The sequence below is a fragment of the Felis catus genome, chromosome C2 (genome assembly GCF_018350175.1).
Source record: "Felis catus isolate Fca126 chromosome C2, F.catus_Fca126_mat1.0, whole genome shotgun sequence".
Taxonomy (NCBI): Eukaryota; Metazoa; Chordata; class Mammalia; order Carnivora; family Felidae; genus Felis; species Felis catus.
This window is the reverse complement of record NC_058376.1, coordinates 6,127,987-6,146,722: the sequence shown is the minus strand read 5'-3', so window position 1 is coordinate 6,146,722 and position 18,736 is coordinate 6,127,987. Positions and strand designations below refer to the sequence as shown.

The 18,736-nt window shown below is 50.8% G+C and overlaps 1 protein-coding gene across 3 annotated transcripts in view; it reads left to right on the top strand.

Moving 5' to 3' along the window:
- B3GALT5 (beta-1,3-galactosyltransferase 5) overlaps positions 1-15,293 on the top strand; it is a 34,611-nt gene extending 19,318 nt beyond the window's left edge. The window contains exons 3-6 of one of the 3 annotated variants that reach the window (XM_023238719.2): positions 6,999-7,103; positions 7,491-7,659; positions 13,084-13,244; positions 14,284-15,293. In XM_023238719.2, the coding sequence (XP_023094487.1) occupies positions 14,284-15,219 (936 nt within the window). In that variant the 5' untranslated portion in view covers positions 6,999-7,103; positions 7,491-7,659; positions 13,084-13,244 and the 3' untranslated portion in view covers positions 15,220-15,293. Of the gene's footprint in view, positions 1-6,998; positions 7,104-7,490; positions 7,660-13,083; positions 13,404-14,283 lie in introns of all 3 variants that reach the window. The other 2 variants (XM_023238720.2, XM_023238721.2) reach the window with 2 other exon arrangements.
- The last annotated feature ends 3,443 nt before the right edge of the window (positions 15,294-18,736 follow it).

Genomic DNA, 18,736 nt, shown 5'->3' with positions numbered 1-18,736 from the left:
CAAAGTGTGATATGAGGCATTGAGATTTAAATAAATATGAGTAAAACATTTCCTGTACCAAACCACTTACAGTAAAGTAGGAGAGGCGTATAAACAAATAGCTGTGATTGGCGGAGTCATGGTAAAGGTAGGTACGAAGAATTGTGGTGCCAAGAAGGGAACTGGTCAAGCCTCCTCACTGGGGAAGAGACCACTGTGGGGGCAAAGCTTGAGCTGGATGCGAAAGGATTCAAAGAAGCTCACTAGGTAGACTGCATGAGACAAAATGGCGCATTCACGGACTTTGAAGCCATCTTGTGGCAGGAGGATAGGGTGCCCTGTGGTGGGTGGCCACTGCAAAGTCTTAAGTGTTAGAGCAATGCTATTGGACTTGTAGTTTCGGGAATGTTCTTCTGACTGACAGCATGGAGGCTAGAGCGTAGGTGGTTAAGTCTAGAGTTTGTGAGATTAAAAGGTAGGAATGTGGGGCGCCTGGGTGGCGCAGTCGGTTAAGCGTCCGACTTCAGCCAGGTCACGATCTCGCGGTCCGTGAGTTCGAGCCCCGCGTCGGGCTCTGGGCTGATGGCTCAGAGCCTGGAGCCTGTTTCTGATTCTGTGTCTCCCTCTCTCTCTGCCCCTCCCCCGTTCATGCTCTGTCTCTCTCTGTCCCAAAAATAAATAAACGCTGAAAAAAAAATTAAAAAATAAATAAATAAATAAATAAATAAATGGTAGGAATGACCACGGGTCTGGTGCTTGTGGCACTGAGTGGATTCCAAGGCCCTTCGGTCTGAGAGAAAGAGTGGAGCTTGAGATTATCGGTGGGATGTCCAGTGGCACTTGGATTTGGAGTCAGGCAAAAAGCGTGGAAGCGTATGCATTCGGGGATTGTTTTGTGTCTAGCCATGGGAGCGGATAATTGTGTCAAATAGAAGAGGGCATCGGGGGCACACCTGGATTTTAGGGGCAGGATGAGGAAGAAGAGCCAATCGAGGAGAGTCAGAGAGAAGGATCAGGGAGATCGGACCAGGTGGGCACCCCACCGAAGCCGAGGAGTGTGGCGGTGACAAGGAGAAGAGCTTGGACAGAATCCCCTGACATCACAAGTAGGTCATGGAAGATAAAGCCGACAAAAGCAGGGTGGCCTGTGGCTCAGTCTTGACATGACGTTTTCAAAGTCTCTTCTGATATGTATGTGTGTGTCACCAGTTTGGTATCCAGAACGCCAATTTGAACCTTTCCTGAGATCTTTGGAAGAACACCGAAGATGAGTCCATCCATAATGCCCAGCAAAGTTTTCAATTCTTGCTACTCCCTCTGTATGCTAACCCCCGCCACCCTTTCTCCTGCCCTGGTGTCTCTCATCTTCCCGTCGACCCTACTCTGCTCCCCTAGTCACTCTGCCTTTTCCAGCATTTCTCAACTCTGTCCGCATCTACCACCCGAACTCTGTGCAAGGAGCAAGCTGGTAATGGGCAGTGTTCTCGATAGACCGGGGACCAGGGCTAGGCTCTGCGCATCTCCCTGTGAACTCTTTCCTGACCCCAAACAGGCTGTGGCTCACCTTTGGCAGGGTGTTTTCGGATGAGCAGTGGGCGTGGACGCAGGTTGCTGTGGTCGAAGATTAATTAACTAATTGGTGGACGAGGCAGTGGTGAGCTCCCAGAAGGTGTCAGGTGGTTGGGATAAGGTCTCTTAAACACTTTTTTGGAGCGAATATTTGTTTTGCAGTCAGACCTACAGCAGAAATCCACACAGGCAGTGATTGTCATCCTAAGCGAAAAGTCAACACATTTGCGTTGTTCGTTATTATCTATTGTCATTGGAACCGATGAGGAAGAAATTCACAGTTCCCCCCGGACCTGAAGCCTGGGTCCCGGAGTGTGGACAGGGATTGAGGTGTGAGTGTGAATGCCCCTTGAGAGGAAGGAGTGAGAGCAGAGCATTGGAGCTTAGCGATGGTCGTAGACTCTGCCCGGATGTTCACTTCAGATCATTTGTTCAGTAAATATTTGCGCACCTCCTACCACTGTGTTAGGCCTTGAGGTTCCTGGGGCTCTGGGGAATGAAGCAAAGCAGGTACATATCCCATCATTCCTGATCCGAAGATTCCCGATGGAAAGTGACTATTGGACTCTTTTATTAGAAGGCTGAGTACTTTAGGGAGTAGGGCAATGGGTGCCATGATGCACCTAGAGGGGGAAGTGGAGATAGACAGATGGCTCCGTGCACTACCTGAGGGCCATGAGGCTTTGCCTTGACTGGCCGTCTTGCGCTTGGTCCCCGGCAATAAGGGACTCCTAAAAAGTAGGTGTGACTCAACATTACTTGTCACCACTATGGTAAGGTTTTCTCAAGTTCAGTAGTGAGGGAAAAGTTCAGTTTAAACTACTGAACTCGTTATGAGGCATAACGACGTTCACTTTCCCTGCGACCGAAGTGTCTCTACAAGGCTTGCACTGTGATCTAGGTAAGAGTATTTGTGACCAGAACAATATTCGCATACAAATGGCAGTTGTAAAATTTGTTTCTAGGGTGTCAGGTAGAAATTTGCTTTCTTAAGAAGACTCCGAAGATGTTTGCCCAGTCTTTCTAACATTTGCTAATTCTCAAGTGTCCATTGGTTTATTCTTTATGGCTCATGTTTGTAAATGAACCTGCAGGTTGAACAGGCCTGCAAGGCTGAGGGAAGTGTCTTGGCAACTGTGTAGGTCAGTGTCTGAATCATGAAAAGGGGCCCTTCAACCTCCCCGATCAGTGAGTTTCTTGTCCAGGCGTCACGGCCTCGAAGTTTTGTCCAGAACCTGGGCAGAGGCATCGGCTTCAGGCCAAGCCAAGTGATCTTGAGCCCAGCGAGCAGACGTCATGACGTGTTGCCTTATTTCTGTTAGAAACACAAATTTCGTTTCCTAGTCAGTCACGTGTTCTCAGTGCGCTCCTTCCTGAACAATCAGCAAGTAAGAGGAGCTGAGGGAAGTTAAGTGATCATCCTGTAGGAAAAAAACCCACAGGCCTAAGAACGTAGCTCGTCACCTTGAGGTCGAAATCACCTGCCACACCTCCCGTGGTGACATCGAGAGCCCACTGTCCGAAGGGCTTTAATTCTAGCAGGAGATACATGGTCATCATTGCAATCAACAGTGGAAGCCTCAGGATGGGCCTGCCTGCTGGCACTTGGATTTCAGCTTTTTTTTGCTCGTTTGTAGACTTTTGTGGTCTTCTTCTGTCAGGGTTGAGAGGTAGCCATGAGTGACCAAATCTGTGAAGAGAGAGTTTTTCCATCATCAGGGGAAAGTAGCACGTCGAGGGTGCTCTTGATGGGCCCTGGAGAGTGAGGTGTTCGGGGTTCGGGCCAGGAGGCTGTTCGGCAGAGGATTAGCTCCTCTCAAAGGGTCCCTTCCGCCATGTGGACAAATCATGAATGCTTTTGACCTTTGTGTGTGCACAGCCGTGGTTGATTACCGTGTACATGCACTATTTTCTCAAGGAAATTTCTCTTCCATTCTCTGAACCATATGCCTACCTCCTGGGACCAATAGGCAAACGCTGGAATTAATGTGTGGAGTTAATTCCTGTCTTCCTTCTCTGCATGGCTTTTTGTTCCCTTCCGTACGAAAGCATTTGATGTTCTGTCTGAACACCCTCATAACACTCCACACGCTGCCTCTGGTAACCCGCCAGCCCCCTCAGGGTGAGCAGTAGGGGGTGAAACTCTCGGTTTGGCTGTTTCTTCCATTGAAGTACGCCAGGTTCTGTTTCTTCTGGGAATAACTGAGGTCTTATGAAATGTCCACAATGCAAAAATACCTAAGGCAGCGGAAAATTTTGCGAAAAAAATTCATCCCAGGGAGATGCCATACAAAGCAAGGGTTTTCAAGTAAGGAAGTGTATCCACGTTGCAAAGAAACAAGCTTTGGCTTTTGGAGACGTGGGCATCTTCTCATTGGCTCATACAGAGCTTTCCTTTGGGCTTCTATGTGGCAAATATGGTGCGTTGGCAGCTGCTACCACAGTGAAAAATACCGAAGGAAAGTGGTCCTTGCTCTGCTGGACGAAGCAGCAGGAGTTACCAAGCAGCGGGAAAGCCAGTCCAAGGTTTGCACAAAAAAATAAGAAAGTAGGGGGCGCCCGGGGGGCTCAGTTGGTCAAACGTCTGACTCTTGGTTTTGGCTGAGGTCATGATCTCACAGTTTGTGGGTTCAAGCCCGGCAGCAGGCTTCATGCTGACAGTGTGGAGCCTGCTTGGGATTCTCTCTCTCTTCCCCTCCCCCGCCCTCTCTCTCTCTCTCAAAATAAATAAACATGAAAAAGGAAATAATACAGTACGATCCATTAATGAAATTGACAAAATACCGGACGGTGGGTGCCATGAGCAGTAAATGAAGGCAGCGCTTTGCTGAGGAGTTGGGGGTGGCGGGTGAGGGGTGAGCTAAGTTGGCTGAGCGGAAGCGTGTGGGGGTGCAGGTGGAGGCCCAGAACGCACGCAGGGAGGGACGTCTGCACAGAAGGGAAAGAACAGGTCTGTTTGTGGGACTGAAAGGGAACAGGAGTGGCCTGAGGGCAGAGGTGCCGATGTTAACGGAACAGATGGTGCAGGGCAGGGGCTAACTGATGAGGAGCCCTGAGTCGTCATCGTAAAGGTTGGCTGAACCTGCTCGTCCAGAAATGAAATTTCAAGCCACGAAGACACCTCGCAGGCAGCACGGGCCAACCTGAACGCTGCCTGTTTTGTCCTCTGCCTCTTGTTCAGGGCACCTCATGTAAAGTGAAATCTGGGCCCGGGGCGCCTGGGTGGCTCAGTCGGTGGAGCGTCTGACTCTTGATCTCGACTCAGGTTGTGATCTCACGGTCGTGGGATTGAGCCCTGAGTCGGGCTGTGTGCTGACAGCATGGAGCCTGCTTGGGATTTTCTCTCTCCCTCTCTCTCTGCCCCTCCCCACTTGTTCTCTCTCTCTTTCTCTCTCGAAATAAATAAATGAACTTTTTTTTTTAAAAAAATTAAAATCTGGGCAGGCCAAATTGCAGAATGATCACATTCACTGGTTTTAATTACTATTCTTCCTTCTCTTCCCTGTTCTGTGGTTTGTATGCTCAATTCCTATCACTCTAGAATTCACGTTGAGGCCATCCAGGCAGCCTAGATTCTGTGGCTCTACCCTTTGGGCCACAGGACTGTGGACTAATCAGGGATAAGATGCCCCTCCGCCCCCGAGAAATCTCTTGTACTTGTTTTCAGGCTGTTTTACGTGGGATTAAAGAGTACTTTCCTGCCTGTATTTCACCAGACCCAGGCAACCGAAGAGCTTTTCCAATTTTTCCAGGTTTTTGTCACATAGTTGACTGTGTAGAATAATCAGCAGACCCATTCATGATGTGGCGCTGTATCCTTTCTGCATTTTTTTTTTTCAATGTTTATTTTTGGGACAGAGAGAGACAAAGAGCATGAACGGGGGAGGGGCAGAGAGAGAGGGAGACACAGAATCGGAAACAGGCTCCAGGCTCCGAGCCATCAGCCCAGAGCCTGACGCGGGGCTCGAACTCACGGACCGCGAGATCGTGACCTGGCTGAAGTCGGACGCTTAACCGACTGCGCCACCCAGGCGCCCCTCCCTTTCTGCATTTTACCAGTTGGTTTTGTTTGGCGTTTGGTCAGAAGAAGGGCCCCCAATTCTTAGCTTACTGAAATAATCCATAGCTTATTTTTTAATTTTTTTAAATGCTTATTTATTTAAGATAAAGAGAGAGAGCAAGCAGGGCGGGGGGCAGGGAGAGAGGGAGAGACAGAGAGAGAATTCCAAGTAGGCTCTACCCTGGCAGCAAGGAGCCTGATGCAGGACTTGAACCCACGAACCATGAGGTCATGACCTGAGTTGATAGGAAGTGTTGGATTCTTAACCAACTGAGCCACCCAGGCTCCACCAAAACTTATTATTTATTTATTTATTTATTTATTTATTTATTTATTTATTTATTTATAAATGTTTATTTTTGAGAGAGAAAGAGAGAGACAGAGCGTGAACTGGGGAGGGGCAGAGAGAGAAGGAGACGCAGAATCCAAAACAGGCTTCAGGCTCTGAGCTGTCAGCACAGAACCCGATGCGGGGCCCGAACTCGGGAACGGAGAGGCCATGACCTGGGCTGGAGTTAGACGCATAACCAACCGAGCCCCCCAGGCGCCCCCAGAGCTTATGCTTTAAGAAGCCCACTGTAGATTGGCCCTTCCTGAATCTGTGGACAGACACTATTTGTTGCCGTCACTCCCTGTGACGCTGTGGATACAACTGTCCCGTACAACTGCTCAGTGTTATTTGGACTGTTTGGGAAAGAACGCTTCAGAGGTGTAAAGGAATCAGGTTTTAAAAACCTTGAGCTGTGATTTTGGTTTCTGAAGGCTTGAGAGTTGCTAGCAAAACATTTTTTTTTTAATAGAGCTTCAGCAGGGAGTAGAGTGCAGAGCAAGGGGGCAGCAGGGGTGCCTCTAGACCCCCCGAGCACGTTCACATCTCTCTCAGTGTCTGGGTTCGTGTCACCAGGCCAGGTACGATCATCTTGTCCATGTTCAGGAGGGAATGAGTCTAGAGCGTCTGGAAATGGCCCTTCCCAGTGGGAAGCACAGCGGACAGCGTGGAAAGGCGACGTTTTCCTCTGGGTAGTAAGTTCATGTAATTGAGGAAGATGCAGGGAGTCTCAGGAGACCCTGGGACTGCTCGCGGTGACACAGCCTTTCACGTAGTAGGTGCTCAGTAAATGCTGGAGGATGATCCTTGCTCTGGATGGAACTGTGCTCCCTGCCCCTCAAATTCATGTATGTGGTGGCATTTGCGGGGGTGGGGGGGGCTTTGGGAGCTAATGAAGTTCCAATGAGGTCATGCGTGTGGGGCTTGTGTGGTGGTGGGATTAGTGTCCTTGTAAAGAAGAGACCCAAGAACCCAAGGGAGCCCCTGTGCACCTTCCTTCCCCTCCCTCTCTGTCTCTCCCTCTCTCCTTCTCTCTTCCCCCTCTGCCACGTGTGGACACAGTGAGAAATCGGCTGTTGCAAGCCACGAGGAGGACTGTCCCCAGAACCCAACCATGCTGGCGGGCTGATCTCTGACTTCCTGCCTCCAGAGCTGCGAGAGATAAAGGTCTGTTGCTCAAAGTACCGCCCAGTCTGCGGTATTTTGTTGCCTAAAATGTCATCCCTGAAAATGCCTTCTGAAAGCTCTAAATTCATCGACTCGGAGACAACTGATCGTTGGCATGAATCCCGCACTGTATCTCCTCAGATGCCTCCTTGGTTTGATTGGAGCGGCCATGTGCAAAGTTAGTGGGAGGCTTCTTTGTTGTCTTATGAGTAGGAGAGAGAGGCCCCATCGGACCCCAGACTCATCAGGGTGGGAAGCCTCGGGAAGGACTGTGGGCTCCCTGGGGTCCTCAGAAAATGCAAGGTCCTGAGCCTGCCCTGCCTGGTCTCTAGCCTGACACCCAGATTTTCCTTTAGTACAACTTGCCCTGTTTCTGGAACCCACCAGGCCCTTCCGGATTCCCTGCCTCTGCCCCTCAGCCTCCCCGGAGCATCCCCTCCCACCCCCATCCCGGCAGACCTCTCTTCTCTCCTCTACGCTCTCCAAGAAAAACCAGAGCTGGTCAGCGGATAAAGCGGCAGGAACTATCGCCGTGGGGGGAGACCCCAGGATAGAGGTGGGTTCAACTCCGAATATGGCACAGACAAGTGGGATGTGTAGCCAAGGAGCAGGGCGGTGGTGGGGGGCGGGGGCAGTCAGTGGATGACAACTTCTTTTATCTTTTAATTTTTTAATGTTTATTTATTTTTGAGAGAGAGCGCAGCAGGGGAGGGGCATAGAGAGAGGAAGACACAGAACCTGAAACAGGCTCCGGGCTCTGAGCTGTCAGCACAGAGCCCGACGCGGGGCTCAAACCCATGAACCGCGAGATCATGACCTGAGCTGAAGTCGGATGCTTAACCGATTGACCCACCCAGGCGCCCCCAAATACCCCCTTTTCATAGGGACACGAGTTATAACTAGATGATGGCCCACCCTGATGACCTTATGGCGATTTGGTAAAGACCCTGTCTCCAAATGAGGTCACGTTCTGAGGTACTGGCGGGGGGGGGGCAGGACTCGCAACACCCCAATTTCAAGGGGGACACAAATCAGCCCGTAGCAGACACTGACCCACGCAGCAGAGCCCGTGACTCTGTCTCTCAAAGAAATCACCCGTGATTTCACATCCCGTGATAGTAGTTGTAAACGTTTCCAAATATGGGCACGGCTCCTGCTGCCTTCAAAATTGAGGCAGTTATCAGACCTGGAGCCAGAAACCTTCGTCAGATGCTGCAATAAAGAAGCGCACACATTGCCCTGGTGCGCTTTAAAAACTATTTTGTTGCACTTATTCCAACGTCGTTGATTTCCTTTGTAATCCTATATGTTTGGAAGCAGCCAGCCAGGAGCGAGGCTCTCTGAGGGCCTTCTAGACCGCTCTGTCCGCTCTCCTTTGGCTTTGGGTCACCCGGTGAACAGGGCGCCCTGCTTGTCTGTGACCGGAAGCACGCTGGGCCGAATACTGCTGGCCAGGTGGAGCTTGAAGAGGAGTCGAGTTATGAGTCGGTAGTCTCAGAGGGCACACTGGGATAAGACGCAGGACGGAAATAATTACTGCCAGGCAGTCAGAGCTTTCCAGCCACCCTGTGAGGCAGACGTCACGATCCCAGTTGGAGACGAAGATGCAGATCAGCAGCCTTGAAGTGTCCTGGGCCAAATTATGGCGCCCTGTTGATGGAGCCAGACGTGAACAAGATCTTCTGTTTCCAAACTCCTCGATGTTTCCATCCCAGCAGGCTGCCTGAAATGAACAAAAAGGGATTTTTAAAATCTGCTCTCTGGCATCTTAAGCTGACTTATAATGGGAAGTGGAGATGGTCCTGGCCTGGCAATGAATGAAATATTGTAGAATGTTGTAGAAACCGCACACTTTGATCAAGGAGCCTGTCTTCCTTGTGTGGGCAACTGGTAGGTTAAAGCAGCCGTCAACACTTGAGAGCTCCCAGAAAAAGCAAGCCCCAGGCTTCATTTCCTGGGGTCCTATTAATTCTATTTTTAATTTTCTGTAAGCTACTACGTTTTGACATCTTAAAAACAACAATAACAAAAATGCTTTCTGGATGGGGAGGGACTGCCCCCCCCCCCCAAGGTTGAGTCAATTCTTAGGGATAAGGTAGGACCCAGCCAGGACCAGATCTTGAATATGCAAACTAACCTGTCCAGAGTCACACGTCCTCTGCCCCCTGGCCCTTGTGCCCCAGGAGATAAGATTCCTCTGCCTTAATCATCCCACGGCCAGGTGCTGGGTATCTAGGGGCCATCCCCAGAGCTGGCTCCCAGAATTATTCAAACTAGCCAGTCCTAAGCTGTTCACCCTGCTGCGTGTATTGCCTTTACCACAAAAGGCTCAAACCTGTCTGTTGCTCCTGCTTCCTGACCAAAACCTGTGACCCTCCTGTGGCCCAGAATGACAAGCCATGTCTTTTGTTTCTAAGAAGACTGTAACATTAACATTTTCTTTCAATGACATTGACTTGTCCCGGTTGTCATTCATTCCTCTTTATAAATTAAGACCTGGGCACAAAACAGGTTTGTCCTGTGATACACTGGTCCGTGAAACATCCTGTGGTGGTGGTGGTGGTGGTGGTGGGGGAATCAGATTTGTGGCCAAATGAATTTGGGCTATGTTATAGAAGATCTCCCCTTTTCAGAGATTTATTTTTAATTAAAATTATTAAAAAATAATGGTGGTACAACTTACAGACAGCAAAGTACACACGTCTTAACCCGTATGGCTCAGTGAAATTTTACATATGTCTACACCCACGGAAACCACTACCCAGATCAAGAATAAAACCAGCTTTCCAGAAGGGTCCTCGTGCCCTCTCCTGGTTAATAATCCCTCCATCAGAGGTAACGACTATTCTGGCTTCTATCATCACCGATATATTTTGCCTGGTTTTGAGCTTCTTATCAGTGGAATCATTCAGAACATAACTTTCATGTCTGGCTCTTTTCACTCAGCATAATGTCTATCAGATTAATACATAGTGGGGATAGCAGAAGTTTGTATTTTTTAATGGCTGTGTCACATTTGATTGGCCCATTCTGCTGTCCAAAGAAATTTTTTTTTTTAAATTTTTTTTTTTCAACGTTTATTTATTTTTGGGACAGAGAGAGACAGAGCATGAATGGGGGAGGGGCAGAGAGAGAGGGAGACACAGAATCGGAAACAGGCTTCAGGCTCTGAGCGATCAGCCCAGAGCCTGACGCGGGGCTCGAACTCACGGACCGCGAGATCGTGACCTGGCTGAAGTCGGACGCTTAACCGACTGCGCCACCCAGGCGCCCCCCAAAGAAATTTTTAATTTACGTTTATGCCTTTATCAATGTATTATGTCTTGTCTCCATGTTCATTCTTTTTTGACTACTTCGTGAAAATGACTCTGGGCCCACAGTGACTTCTGTGCTGTCAGTGGGCCAGGCTGTGCCCTTGTCATGGAGGTCTGCATCTCAGGGCCAGGTTGGGGGACTGTCCTCGGGGTTTCTCCTCTGCTACGGGCAGTTCTGCTCCTTATATCTGCTGTTCCTGTGTTTTTAGAGATCTCTTTACTTCTTTCTTTAAATTTTTTTAATTAAAAAATTTTTAATGTTTATTTTTTGAGAGAGAGAGAGAGAGAGTTGGGGAGGGGCAGGGAGAGAGGGAGACAGAATCCGAAGCAGGCTCCAGGCTCTGAGCTGTCAGCACAGAGACCGACGTGGGACTCAAACTCACAAACCGGAGATCATGACCTGAGCCAAAGTCGGATGCTCCAACCGGCTGAGCCACCCAGGCGCCCCAGAGATCTCTGCTTCTTGCCAATCTCTCGTCACTCACATCCCTTGTTATAGGAACAATTCTTTATGTTAAACTTTCCCTTTGGATTACTGTGTGGCTTCTCTCTCCTGTTTGGACCCAGATGGATATCACAGGTTTTGGCACTAACGGGCAGCAACGTGTTCTGTGCGTTCTTGGCCATGCCCCATTTCTGTTGTGTCTGAGCTCGGGAGTTGTTTGCTGGGTCATGGCGTCCAGCTTTCCCTGCCGTAGATGCTGCCAGACGATTACGGCTTTCCGAAGTGTTTGTATTAATTTACACGCCCATTTCCTTTTAGTCATTCTCATGGGTGGCTGTGGTACTTGTGGTTTCATTTGCATTTCCCTAATGACTAATGATGTACTTCCTTGGGTTTTGGCCATTTGGATATCTTCTTTTGTGAAATACCTGTTCACAATTCATTTTTTTTTTTAATTGTGGGGTTTTTTTTTTGTTTGTTTTTGTGGTTTTGTTGTTTCATAGCAGTTCTTGACAGAGTCTAGATAATAGTCCTTTATCACATCAATGTATGGCAGATATGTTCTCCCATTCTGTGGCTTGCTTTTGAACTCTCTTGATGGTATCTTTTTTTTTATGGTATCTCTTGAAGTTCCATTCATCACCCCTTTCCTTTTAGATCGAGGAGGTTCTCTCCTGCCTGCCCCCCCCCCCCCCCGCGCCCCCACTCCCGCCCCAGCCCAGTCCATTAAACTTGATTTTGCAGATGGTTTCCTGCCCTTGGAGATGGATTTCCATTCCGTTTGTCTTCAGGCCCTGTAGCCTTAGGTCAGGAGTTCTACCCACCTGGCCTGGGAAGGGACCCTCCACATGACTGTCTGTTAAGACGCTGACTCTAGGGCCCTTGATGTGCTGTTACTTGCTTATTCCCTTGTAATTTGAACGTGCCCAGGGTCTAACCTGTGCACAGCCCTGTACAGTATTAGGAGGGCACACCCCTGGCCCTCTGGGCACACCGGCCCAGGAGGAACACAGCTGCCCCAGCCTGGAGCTGTAGTGATACCTACAGAGGAGCCCGTGGAGGGCAGGAGGCGGAGAAGGGAGGGAGGGACCTGCCGCCTTCTGGCTTGCCTTGATCTATAATTCATGCACAATACTGATCTACTCCAGTTCCCAGGCTCTGTGTCCGTGTCTGTAGTGCTCATAGGTTGAAAGAGCAGAGCCGGGGACCCAGGATCTGCTAAATAAAGTGCTGTTCCGTTACTGACTGGATAGCTGGGCCACGCGGACTGGTCCCGGTGGGTTTTGAAGGTGGGGCTTCCACAGCAGAGCAGTTGTTTGTTCTTGGCTCTGTCCGTGGAGCTGCTTTATGCTAAGGGTTCCCTCCTCTCAGCCAGACTGTGAGGGGCAGAACCTGGGGGATATGTATTTCCTTTGCTTGAGACGTGGTGTTCCAGGCTCTGTTCCTTATTGATGCTGGGTGCCCTCCGGTGGAAGGTTGGATTCAGGGTTCTTTCCTTTTCTTTCTTTTTTTAAAAAAATTTTAATGTTTATTTATTTTTGAGAGAGAGACAGAGTAGAAGCAGGGGAAGGGGAAGAGAGAGAGGGAGACACGGAATTTGAAGCAGGCTCCAGGCTCTGAGCTGTCAGCACAGAGCCCGACATGGGGCTCAACTCACGAACCGCGAGATCATGACCTGAGCTGAAGTCAGATGCTCAACCGACTGAGCCACCCAGGCGCCCTGATCCTTTCATCATTCCACTCAGGTGCTTTTTTTGTCTTGCTCCCTGCAGAAGGACATTTTGCAGACAGGAGCACTGAGTTGAGAATAGATGGATTTCTTCCCTGTGTTAAATTCTGTAAGCCTCAGCCACAGACTCTTACGTAGGAGGTCAGTTTTCAGCATGAGGAATTGGACCCAAACTGACTTGTGAGTCCACCGCGTCCCCTTACTGAGCTCCTGGTGCTGTCCTAGTGCATCAGGCCCAGCAGGCTTCTTGGGTATTTGCATGCTGTTATTGTTGTCGACAGGTGAACCAGGCGGCAGAGTTTGTCTTGATCGCACCCACTTTGCAGATAAGAAAAGTGAGGCTGGAGTGGGGGGGGGGGGCAAATGCTTCTCAAGGTCACCTGGGTAGGTGGTAATGTGATTCTGTCTGGCACGGCCGATATAATGGGGAGGGGCTGCTGGCGAGGCATGACTGATTTGAATGGCGCTATTCTTTTTGTCTTTTCCTCATAGTGACTCTCGAGGATGAGAATCCGCATTTTGGACAAACGAAGTGAGTCCGGAACCTGACAGTGTCCCTTGGCACTCACTGACAGCTCTTTGGCAAGTTGCCTCCCGGAATCTACCCCGTGGCTTAGCTTTCAAGCCAGAGGGTCCGTCGGAGCCAGGAGAAAGTGAGTGATTTCCTTTCTTAATGTTACAACATTAACACGGGTGGTCCTGGATTTGCTGACAATGAGAGAGATGAGTGGGCACAAGACGAAAGAATCAGGACATTGAAAGAAGTCACCTAAAAAAGTAAAACCAGCACCTCTAGCAGGGACAGAACCAAGGTACGTATCCCCCCCGCCTTCTCTGAGGTTTTGTGTTGCGAGGTGTCAGTCACCCGCGGTCAACCGCTGTCCTCAAGCCGATGGTCCCCATTCTGACCTCTCATCAGAAGGTCAGCAGCAGCCTAGCACAACGTCACCCGCCTGCCTCGCTCACCTCATCACATCACACAGGCATTTTGTCACCTCCCATCATCCCAAGGAGGGTGAGGACAGCACAGTTAGATATTGAGAGAGAGACCACATTCACATAACTTTTATTACAGTGTATGATTAAAACTGCTCTGTTGGATTGTTCATTATTGCCGTTAATCTCTTATTGTGCCTGATTTAAAAATTAGCAAGTTATAGGAACGAGGGTTCGGCACTGTGCTCGGTGTCAGGCACCTGCTGGGGGTCTTGGAAGGTAGCCTCCCGGGTAAGGGTGGGTTAGCGAAGTTGTGCAGATCACAACATTGGTCTTGCTTCTTTCTGGGCGTGGTAGGATGATGCTTGACTCCGTCAGAGAAGAATGCAGATGGTTCGTACGTTGAGACCTAGAACACGTGGTTTCCAGTCTCGCAGGTTCTCTGGATGGATGTCGTTATGGAGTCCGGGCGGGCAGAGCTAGAAGGACCCAGTGGGAGATCTGATCCCGTGTGTTAGAGGGGGAGTCTGAGAGCCCCATGGGCGAAGGGCGGGCTGGCCCGGAACGCTGTGCTCCGGCCTCACGCTCTGGAGTGGACGACCCTGTCGGGCATCCATGCTCGCTGCCGACGCACGGCTCTCCACCTGTGCAACGAGACCCCAGCGTCTCTGTCTTCCCCCCGCTAAGCCTCCCGGGGCAGAGCTAAGCACGCTGTCCTCCTTTTGAGGTCTAACGACTCCACTTTGCTCCTTTCAGATGGCTTTTGTGAAGATGCGACTGGTATATGTCTCGCTGGTGGTCCTGGGAGCCCTCTGTTTGTATTTTAGCATGTACAGTCTGACTCCTTTTAAAGGCGAGCCGTTTGTGTTCAAGAAAGAAAGAGGGAGCTTCCTTCAGCTCCCAGATATCAACTGCAGGCAGGACCCCCCTTTCCTTGTCCTGCTGGTGACCTCCTCCCACGAACAGTTGTTTGCTCGCACGGTCATCCGGAACACGTGGGGGAAAGAAAAGAACGTGAGTGGCAAGCAAATAAAAACGTTCTTCCTCCTGGGAGCCACGGCCAACAAGGACCTGTCGAGACTGGTGGCACAGGAGAGCCAGCAGCATCGCGACATTATCCAGAAGGACTTCATGGACGCCTACTTCAACTTGACCCTGAAGACCATGATGGGCATAGAGTGGATTCACCGCTTCTGTCCTCAGGCGGCTTTTGTGATGAAAACGGACTCCGACATGTTCGTCAATGTCTACTACCTGACCGAGCTGCTTCTGAAGAAAAACAGAACCACCCGGTTTTTCACCGGCTTCTTAAAACTGAACGAGTTTCCCATTAGGGACAAGCACAACAAGTGGTTTGTCAGTAAGTACGAATACCCGTGGGACAAGTACCCGCCCTTCTGCTCGGGCACTGGCTACGTGTTCTCCAGCGATGTCGCGGGTCAGGTGTACAACGTCTCGGAGAGCGTCCCGTTCATTAAGCTGGAAGATGTCTTCGTGGGGCTCTGCCTCGCCAAACTGCAAATCAGGCTGGAGGAACTTCACTCCGAGCAGACCTTCTTCCCGAACGGGTTACGCTTTTCCACGTGTCGTTTTAAGAAGATCGTGGCCTGCCATTTCGTCAAGCCTCACCACATGCTGAGCTATTGGCAGGCTCTGGAAAATTCTCTGGGGGAAGAGTGCCCAGCTGAATGAGGAGAGCCCGGGGGCACCCGTGGACACACGTCAGATAGCTTTGGAAGATCTTGGGTGGCACTGCTGAGGATCGACGTGGGGGTAGGGGGGGAGCGAGGAGGGGGGAGAGGCAGGGGAGGGTGATCTCCTCCACGTCTGAACCAGCACATGAGCCTGAGAGAAACCGCTTGGTGCCCAAGCAATAACAGATGCCATCTCCTGAGTACCTACGCTGTTGCACTAAGCATGTGATGCACGCCCACGTCTTCCCATTTGCAGGGGCCGTCTCCACACTGCGTCCACACTGCGTCCCCCTCTGACACACAGGAAACAGTAGCGTGCGGAGGCACAGGGCCTCGTCCCCAGGCTCCCGGCCAGTGAACGTTGGGGCAGCGATGAAAAATCCAGCACCGTTGGAACTCAGGTACAGCCAACGACTCGGTCGGCCCCTCCGTCCCGGAGACATGCCTGCTGCTGACGCCCTTCAGCCCCTTTGTAGAGTCCCCTCCGCCTCCGCTCCTAATCCTTGTGCTTTTAGCGCTGTCACTGGGGCGAAGCAGTGTACCCCCAGATCCTTAATTCTCTGCGGTGGGTCCAGCTGGACCCCGAGTCCCTGTGAGCGTCTCGGCCCTCCGCTCACGGCAGAACGAGAACATCCCAGGCAAGAGCCCCTCAGAAACCGCCATCCCTAGATGGAAGATTCGGCTTAGAAATGGCTGCAGAGTCGGCCTGTGGTGCAGATTCTTGGCCCTACTGCCGACCTCCCCCAGGGCGTCTGTTTGTTGCGGATGCCCCTGGTCTGTCGGGGTTCCCACGGGAGGGCAGCGGAGCGCAAGGCTCGGCCTGGAAGGACTCTGGGAGCTTTCCTGGGAATTCAGGCGGGTGTAAGTCAAGATGTCCTCAAGGATCCCCTGGGACACCGAGCGCCGAAGGCACTCTGGTCAGGAGGGGCTGTCTTCCTGTGCCTGCTTGGCACACCCAACCCCAGCTCATCTTTGGATTTCTCAGACGGCCAAGGAACGACGGAGTTTGTGGAGGACTTCATCCTTCGACTTTTTCCTGCCTGGACGTTTGCAGGGGCCCGTTCCGCGGGCCGCGGATGCGAGGCGCTGCTGTGCAGAGGGGTCTCAACCGCGTTTGGCCGCCATCGATTGCACGCGGAGTCACCTTGCTCCTGGTTGTGGGAATAACTGGTTCTTGTTTTTTACCTTATCCGATTTGACTTTACCAGCGCTCAAAGCCAAGGCCCCACGTGGCCGCGTAACTCACAATCGTTGGACTAAGCTCCTACCTGAACTCAGGAAGAGGTATTTGCCGCAAAACGGCCGTGGTGATGTTAGCTTGCAGGTCGAGGTGTGGCATCCTAGTTTGCATCCGCATTTGTTGTATCTGGACGAGTCGTTGCTTCGCAGATGTGTTTCCTTACCCTGGCTGATCTGAGCGTGCTGGGTCGTGTTCGGAAAACGCTCCTTCCCAGGTGGGAAAATCGGGGACTGAGCTCATGTTTTTGAAGCCCGGATTTTGCCAGAGCCTGGGTCCTGCAGAATGGGTTGCCCCTGATTCGGAAGGTGATGGTGGGTGGGTGTTGAGGGTGAAGCAGTTCGTCTGGCGGTGGGGCTGTGTTTGTGCCCAGATGTCCACCTTGTCTGGTGTGCGTGACCGTGTGGCCCCTGGGCTAGGTGGGTGAGGTGTGGCTGACTCAGGATCTGGACTTCTCTGCATCAGCCTGCAGCTCAGCCATGGCGGCCGTGAGCACAGGTGTGGCTGTGTTACCCAAGTCGTATTCTTGGGCCCAACAATGATAGAAATGAGGCCGGACCCAAAGGTCAAAGGCACGGGAAACAGCTTGAGCTGAAGGAGACACAGCACCAAGAGAGCGGTTATGCTGGCCTCCCTGGACAAAGCGGAGGCCCTGCTTATATAGAGAAAGTTCCACCCCCCCCAGTGTTCCCACTCCAGTCCCTTACGCTACTAAGGGACAGAAAAGTGCCTCGTCCTGATTGGTCGATACTGGCAGGCCACCCGGTAGCTGGTGTTTTCGGAGCCAGGGTCTTTCGGGTTTCCAGAGCTTCTGGTTTGCTCCTGGGTTGACAGGATATGGCCGAAGCTGTTGTTTTTAGTCTTGCTTGGGTGGGGTCGTCTCCTGGTTCTGCTCTGAGAGAGAAGCAGCTTAGTAATAACAGCCGACAAGAATGTCCCAGGTGCATAGCGTTTTTCATTTGGGGCTTGGTCCTATGGTCGCTGATGGTCTTCTGTCCCTCCTGAGAGATTTTATCCTCCTCTTTTTTTTTTAATATTTTTAACTTGTAAAATTTATTTTTGAGAGAGAGAGGCAGAGCAAGACAGCATGAACAGGGGAGGAGCAGAGACAGAGGGAGACACAGAATCCGAAGCAGACTCCAGGCTCTGAGCTGTCAGCACAGAGCCCAATGCGGGGCTTGAACCCACGAACCGTGAGATCATGACCTGAGCAAGCCAGATGCTCAATCGACTGAGCCCCCCAGGTGCCCCTCATCCTCCTTATTCTTTTTTAAAAAAAATTTTTTTTCAACGTTTATTTATTTTTGGGACAGAGAGAGACAGAGCATGAACGGGGGAGAGGCAGAGAGCGAGGGAGACACAGAATCGGAAACAGGCTCCAGGCTCCGAGCCATCAGCCCAGAGCCTGACACGGGGCTCGAACTCACGGACCGCGAGATTGTGACCTGGCTGAAGTCGGACGCTTAACTGACTGCGCCACCCAAGCGCCCCATCATCCTTATTCTTAAGGGGAACATGGATCAAGTTCTCAATCTTCTTCTTTTGTAAAAAAAAAAATTTTAATGTTTTATTTATTTTTGAGAGAGAGACAGGGTGTGAACAGGGGAGGGACAGAGAGAGAGGGAGACACAGAATCTGAAGCAGGCTCCAGGCTGTCAGCACAGAGCCTGACACGGGTCTCGAACCCGTGAACCTTGAGATTGTGACCTGAACCGAAGCCCAACGCTCAACCAACTGAGCCACTCAGGCACCCCTCAATCTTTTTTATATACTTCCTGCTCATCAAGGGCAGAGACCCCACCTATCACTGGAGGTCATGGAAGTGTCTTGCTATCTGATCTAACGCTGATATGGAAACATGGTCCCCAGTCGGTATGGACTTGAATCCCCATGCGAGCATCAGCTTGTTGTAGTCTGGAGGACGCACATTGGACAAATGAATTAAAGAGGCGTGGCCCAAATAGAAGCAGCAGTAAAATAGCCCAGGGAGAGGCAAGAGACAGGTAATACTTGGCAGGTGGAGCCCCAGATGGCTTGAGCCTGGGGTTCTTAAAATGATGTAGCCAAGAGGCCAGATGGAGGGTGATGTTAACCCTTTCTTCCCCGTCTCTGAAAACAATGTAGAATGTTGAATGTAGAATGTAGAACATTGATGTAGAAACATCAGGATGTATTTGCAATAGCACATTTCTCTGCTTGTTCAGCCAGTAAATTGTCTAAGGCTAATTGGTGCTCTAAGACCATGGAAGCCATTGAGTCTGATGATGTTTAGATAGGT